The following is a 7,798-nucleotide window of genomic DNA, read 5'->3' on the forward strand; positions in this document are numbered from 1 at the left end:
TTCATGCATATCTCTTCTTGTGTTTGTCTTGATCTTCTTTCCTTTCAATCAGCCGCCTTCCTTATCTGAAAGTCTCCTTAAGTCCTGATATTATCTTCTGATAAATATCTCCTAGATAACTTAAGTTCTGACAACTTAAGTTCTGACAACTTAAGTTATGACTTCAGTATAAATGTTGATTTCCAGTTAAGTACTGATTTGTCCTGTTAAGTAAGATCTGAAAACTAAACACAAATCATATTAGTCATAACATTATCAAATATATCTAATATGAGTGGCTCAAGCTTGTGAAAGCTCTAAGAGGTACTGAAATCATAGAAGAACTTCAAGTGCTAATAACTCTAAAGGACCTTATTAGAAAGGATCCAGGCTATGAGAATTTCATGTAATGAATGTACTTATCAATCTCATGTAATCAAAACTCAATGTATAAAAGTTGTACTTGTAATTCTGTCAATTTTATGTAATCCTTTATTGTTCATTATAACTTGGGGTTAGTCTTTTTATCAAGCATGAATTTGTGATAAGCAATCTTCTCACAAATTGAGGGAGATTATTGTGCAAGACATGCATGTACTATAACAAGACTAATTCATATTGACAACCCTAAAAATTAGTTGTATGATAATCTAAATTTGTATTTTATATTGTATTACTTGAGTCTGTAAAAATGTCAAAGATTAGATTGGAGTATTTTTCTGTAAACAGTCTTAGGCCTTAAGAATAAACTCTGGAAGAAGATCAAGAAGAGAAAATTTGAAGAAGTTTGGAGTTGAATAAATTTATTTTAGGAAAAATATTATAAGTCAAGATATCTACAAGTCACAGATCAAGTCATATAGAAAAGTCATTTGAGAACTCCAGAATGACTTATCAAGAAGTCCATAATAGCTTATAGAGAAGTCTCTGAGATATCGACAAGCCAAATGAAGACATGAAGATTGGAGATATCGACAAGCCATTTCTGCATTAGAGAACTCATAAATATCGACAAGCCAAAATGAAGTTACGAAGATTGGAGATATCGACAAGTCAATTTTCTCATTAGAGATCTCAAAGATATCGACAAGTCAAAATGCTTATAGAGATCTCAGAGATATCAACAAGTCATTTCTACATGCAGAGATTTGTACACCTCGATTAGTCAAGTTCACTTATAGAGAACTCAAAGACCTCGAAAAGCCAAGTTAAATTATAGAGAACTCAGAGAACTCGACAAGTCAAAACACTTTTCGAGAACTAAGAGATCTTGACAAACCATTATACTTATCGAGATGTCAGTTCTCTATAGAACAAACTGGAGATCTCGACATGAACCTCAAAGTACAGAATCAGACAAGTTAAATATTTAAGATTATTAATCAAAAAATGATCTAATCCGTTAGATTGAAAAGTCTACAAAAGCAGCTTGAAAAGTGCAAGATCAAAGGCCAAGATTAACTGACAAAGGAAAGTCACAGACGTACACGATTTGCAAAGATACACTAAGCCAGAAATGGAAAGTTTTAGAGATAACTTAAAGTAGAGTTTAGTACATTCTATTGCATGCTGTGTAAACCTGTGTTTACTAATCTATAAAGTACACACTGGTCCCTTGCTTTTAAAATTGTATCAAAATCTAGTTTTTCTTGTACTCTCTCAAACAAAAAGATGAGTTCTTTACTTACAAAGAACCCAGGATTTGTAGCAAGACATAAGCTTGATTTTAATATAAAATTAAGTGAGTTTTAAAATATTGTGTAAACTGTTTTATTCTAGTTAATATAATATTACTGCATTTCTAATCTGCTTTGTTTAACCAAGTAACAAACATTCAAAAAGACTTAAAAAAATATCCAAAACACATTCAACCCCCTTGTGTTGTATTCATTACCTAACAATTAGTACACATAGATACACATTTATATATATACATATATATACACACACGCACACACACACTCATATACGCACACCTACGTGCACATGTACATATTTGAACCAGACTAAGGGGTCAAAAGCGAATACTCGAATTGAATACTCGGTCGACCTACTAATTTTTACTCATCAATCACATTTTTGACACACAAAATAATTCCAACTGCATTTCTAATACATACACATAAAATAATCTATAAAAATTAACGAATTATACATATTTTCATGCCCGTGCATTATTTAATAATATTTATTTCACACTTATTCTCTCAATTAACGCATAATTAATATATATATATATATATATATTTTTTAACTCTCACTGAAATATCAAAATTACTTATTTTAATTTAGATTTATGTTTGAGCATTAGATCCATATATACATATATTTTGTCAATAATAATAATAATAATAATAATAATAATAATAATAATACTAACCATATTAATATATCATCCAATAACTATACTTGAGAAACATATTAAACATACATCTAATTTAAATTAAGTACTTTTTGATATTTCATTGAAATTTAAAATTCAAAATATTAACATTTATAATTCACTTATTTATATTTTTATTTTGATTAATAATAATGTATGAGTTAGATATCAACTGAAAAAACTATGTATCGAGCATACATATATGTGCATTGAACTATTTATACCTCTAACTAGATAAGTTATATATATATATATATTATTTTCATATTTCAACTATTATATTTTTATGATATAAATAAATTCAAATTCAGACAAACATAAAGGAACTTTCATGTATATAAGTACAACACAAACTTGTATTGACATTTAGCACTAAGTGTTGTATGACTATAGAGTTACAATTTTAACACAACAAATACACAAAATATTTTTTATTACAATTTTAATATACAAAAAAATAAAATAATTATGAACAAATCAATATTGTATACATATTTAGAGAATACTTGTGCATCACACTGGCTAAAGATTGTGTTATGTATAAGTAATCGACCTCCAATATATCTTGTTATTATTTTCTCTATTGTCCATGATTAATTATGTACCATTTTATTTCTCAAGTGTTGTTTTCTTTAAAATGTGTGGTAAAAAATGAACACAGGCACACATATAATTTTTCGATTATAGCCTTAATTAAACATATAATCATGTTGTTTTATATTGGTGTTTAACTGCGTCCTTACACGTCACAACTTTAAAGAATGATATCGACTGAAGCAAATAATCTTAGTAATGCTTTTGTATCAAATTCAAATGAAACCAGAAGGAGCCTAACATGTTCAAAACTGTGTATTTGTTAATATTGAATGAGGGATGTGAAAAGTTACTAAGGTCAAGAATAAGCATTTAAATAAAAATCAATAATAAAATTATAAGCGTACAAACTACTATATTGAGTAGAATCCCAAACAACCACAACCACTTTTACAGCAACCCCCATGGATCACCCTTTGAATTGGACACCATCTACACCAATAGATATCACAAATATTTTTACAACAACCCCATGGATCGCCATTTGTAGTGGACAACAAGAAATACCATCTTCGGCCTCTATTATTTTAGCTTAATATCAAATTTTCAAGAACACGTTCAACCAAAATATCACCACACCCCAAAAATAATTCATATACATAGATAAATATATCCTCAATCCACCGGGAAACGATATATATATATATTGTCAATAATTGCAGTTAAAACAAATACTCGTAACATTCAGTTTATGCGATTGGTGTTTATGAATATTGGGCTAACAATGATTCTTATGTGATATAGTCTATTGCGATATTGTTATTTTCAGAGATGTTGGTACAATTTGATCAGTTGGTATGTCTTTGATTTCGTTTTTTAGGTTCAAGAATTTTGAAATTCTAAGCTTTTTGCATAGGTCCAAAAAAAAATTCATAACATACGCATCGGCTGCTTATTAGAACACAGGCTTAATAATTAATTAAACATATACTTGCTGGTTGGAAATCTTAATTAATTATGGTCCCAGTTTAGAAGATCCCAAATGTCACTCCACCCATCCTGGCCATCTTCTAGTAAACCAGTGGCTTCGGTTGTAGGAGTGGATGATTGATGACTTGTCCTCCAAATTAGGCCTCTTTCAGAATCCAGATTCTGTAGCCCACTTGAGGACGCCATCTTTAATCCCTCTGATAAATCTTCTTCTTGACCATGAATCTCTTTTTCATACAGAAAAGTCTTCCACCACTGGACGCTATCGTGATCCGGTCTTGATCTTGGTGGTGATGGTTGCTTGTTGATAAGAATATTGCTGCTAATATTGGGATTGATACTGTAACAGGATAATCTTGTGCCTTTAGATAAGGTCCGGGGAAGAGGCTTTATGACAACAGTAGTAGTTGTAGGAATACTGGCTGTAGCAGTATTACTAAGCTCTTTCCCTTTAACCATTTGTTTCTGGTAGCTAGCAGTCATAAGCTTCTTTTGGAGGTTGGTGTTCCAGAAGTTTTTAACGTCATTAGCTGTTCTTCCCGGTAGTCTTCCGGCAATTAGTGACCATCTACATGGAATAACATATATGATTTATTTGCATGGACTCTATACCCACATGTGTCAAACAGATACAATATTAAGTCAGATGTATTAACTTAAAAGTTTCCTTAAAAAATATTTTATTCTAGTCTCGGGCTTAATATAAGATTAATTATAAATAGTCCTCTTATAAAATATATATTAAATTTATAGTCAACGCGATGGCATGATAAAGCTTTAGATTGATGTTCGGAGTTGCAAATTTCATCATTCTCCTGCTAGACTTATATCCATGACAATATAATAATAAAATCATGCTGAACGTCTGATCAGCTTGCCTGTTTCCCAGTAGCCTGTGAAGCCGCAAAATAAGATCCACTTCATCTTCACCAAAGTCACCTCTCTTTATGGTTGGCTTAAGATAGTTGAGCCACCTTAGCCTGCAGCTTTTTCTGCACCTATTCAACCCTGTGATACATTAGAAATATCATCATCTCAGAAGCAAGAGGCAGAAGCTAAATTGAAGCCGGTGAAACGGTATATTGAAGAAGTTATATAAGCGGAAAACATTCAGCATGTTTATACATGGAAACATACATGTTACTATTAATATGTAAATAAATCTCAAAAATTAACCCTATTTTAAGAAATCAATCTTCACTGTGTGTGTGAGAGTAGAACAAGATACCAGCTCTCTGAGGAACAAGATTCCACTTCCCCTCTCCATACCGGTGGATGCATTTCTTGAGAAGAGTATCTTCTTCTGAACCCCATGCACCCTTTCGCAGCATGGGAGCCTTACCATTAATTGTCATTGCTTTTCCATGCATACTCCAGTAGTAGGAACAGTAGTGAGACTGCAGCCAGAGAAAAGCAGTATATCTTGATTGTATTGTCTCTGCTCTTCCCAAGCACATAAATACAATCGCATATATCTACAAGGTTTGGTCAGTTGGTCTTACTTAATCAATTATTGCTTTATGGCAAATATACAGCCAGAGTAATTTACACAAATCAAACTGTTTTTTATCATTTTAATTTTGCATTCTCTTTTTTAACAAATAATTTCCCCTTCTCATTCATTTGTGACCGTGACTGTAAAAATGGAAATTTTCACTTGGAATCCTAAGAGGCTGTTTATTTATAGATTTTTTTTCCAGCTTTCTTTTTTTACAGTTTTCTAAAATTTTCTCACTTTTCTATTTCTAATAAAACTATTGAAAAATGAGAAAATATGTTCAAAATCAACTTAAACAAAAAAATAGGAAATATATATGAACACTTCTCAATTTGAAATATATAATTCTTTTATATAATAAATAAACAATTATAAATAATGTTATTATCAACAAAAATTATAATATGAAAACTTGTTTTTAAATTATTTAATTATATTTATATAGTTTTCAATATTTGTATTATATATCAATTTTTATGTATTATTATGTTACCAATTTATTTGTAAGTTCTTCATTGATATAAAAATTTTCAATTTTTTTCGAGTTTGTTTTGTCTTTATTTTAAAATTAGATGTATTAATATTAATAATATTAATTTTATTACTATCAATTATTTATGTATTTCCATTAAAAAGCAATATAATATATTATGCATATCTTATATAAAAAGGTAGTGAATAAAAAGGTACCGAATGTGTGTATATTAGGGTTATAAAGTGGATATCAATTAGGTTAGAAGAAGCTGTTTTCTAGAATTTTTTCATTCACAAAACGTGTTTTCCAGTTTTCTAGTTTTCATTGCAAGTTGAACACATATTCAAGTTTTTGTATTTTCTAAGAAAAGTTTTCTAGAAAATAAGTTGTTTTCCATAAATTTTTTCTAAGAAAATTGGAAAAACAGAAAACATGTTCAAATACAAAATTTTCAAAATAAAAAATTGGGAAAATAGAAAACCAGGTTTCCAGTATATTCCAAATTATAACTACAAATATAAAAAGTGCGGAAATATTTTGATATTTTCTAAACCTAGAAAAGTGAAAACGGTTAACCACCTCATATACAAAAATATTTTATATTTTTATTATTTTTAACTTTATATGACCCATTAACAATGTTTACTTAGAAAGTTAAAAAAAGTAGTAAGTAAACAACCAATATATTACTAACTTAACTAATGGAACTTATAAATTTTCACCACTATAATACATATTTTTAAATTAAAAAGTATAATACATATTTGTAATAAAAAAATTATAATAGTTTAATTTAACAATTATTTTGTTAGTTTGATTAATATTAATATTTACATTATAAGAGGGAGCTTGATAATATAATAACTAATAACTTATATGTTAGAAAAATAAAGAAGGGACTACTGACTAGAACATAGTTATGAGTTATTTCATAAAATACTATTCAAAAAAATTGTATATAATTATTAATTGGATTATTTATTAAAAGCTACAAAATTGTATATATATTTAGTCATATAATTAGAAAGTTTCATTATTCAACCTATTTCAGAAAACTGTTTTACACTTTATTTGTCATATTTAATTATATTTTATATAAAAAAGTTATTTTAAACATGTTAAAGAAATATGTATATACAATTAAATTGTGAAATATTTAAATTATTTTACTAGTTGCACTTCTATATATTTACTCAAATTATATCGTCATTTATTAAATATTTTTAAGAAAACAAAAAACTGATCATATATTATTTTAGCATTTGGAACACATTCTCTCAGTTTTCAACTGCTTTTTTAGAAATAAAATTTTTAGAAAAACAGAAAATAGAAAAAATGGAAAAAATTTCTACTCCCCCTAAACATTTTAGATGATTCAATTGAATTCAATCCGAAAGCCCGATGAGACGCTACAGTACGTGTAAGGTATTTACATCCACCACACTCGGCTCCCGCACTTTTTGGCATATTTGAAAAAAAAATTCACTTTTTTGGCACAACTATTCAAAATTTTACAAAAATGGCACAGAACGCCACTTCTTCCGGGGTTCAACCCCGGAGACCCAGAAGAAGTGGCGTTCTGGGTTTTTTTTTCCTTTCCACCCCAGACTGACTTGCAGTTGGGTTGAATTGTTTCTAAGTGGGAAATATGTAATGGAGACCTATTTTTGAGTCTTAATATTAAATTGGGAAAAAAATTTGGTGCAATTTTTTTTGTTTGGTAGTCATGCCTATTTTTAGTACGTAATTTTTGTTTAAAAAAAAGTGAACATATGACTTTTTGTGGCCTCAAAAAAAGTACCTTGCTACTCGGCAATAAAAATATTCAATGAATACCTAGTTTTGATACCTAATATTCAATTGGAAAAAAATTCATTTTGGTGTAATTTTTTTTTTGTTGGGGAGTCATGCAAGCCTATTTGTAGTACGTAATTTTTTT

At 28.9% G+C, this 7,798-nt stretch overlaps 1 protein-coding gene across 1 annotated transcript; it reads right to left on the reverse strand.

The window, feature by feature from the left end:
- Positions 1–3,811: 3,811 nt before the first annotated feature.
- Positions 3,812–5,340, reverse strand: LOC141719873 (transcription factor MYB75-like). Its single transcript, XM_074522238.1, has 3 exons — positions 5,115–5,340; positions 4,765–4,894; positions 3,812–4,454 (listed from the first exon to the last, which is right to left on the reverse strand). Exons 1-3 carry the CDS (start codon positions 5,254–5,256, stop codon positions 3,908–3,910), a joined length of 819 nt encoding a protein of 272 aa, XP_074378339.1. The 5' UTR covers positions 5,257–5,340; the 3' UTR covers positions 3,812–3,907.
- Positions 5,341–7,798: the final 2,458 nt, after the last annotated feature.

The sequence above is a fragment of the Apium graveolens genome, chromosome 4, assembly GCF_009905375.1.
Source record: "Apium graveolens cultivar Ventura chromosome 4, ASM990537v1, whole genome shotgun sequence".
Taxonomy (NCBI): domain Eukaryota; kingdom Viridiplantae; phylum Streptophyta; class Magnoliopsida; order Apiales; family Apiaceae; genus Apium; species Apium graveolens.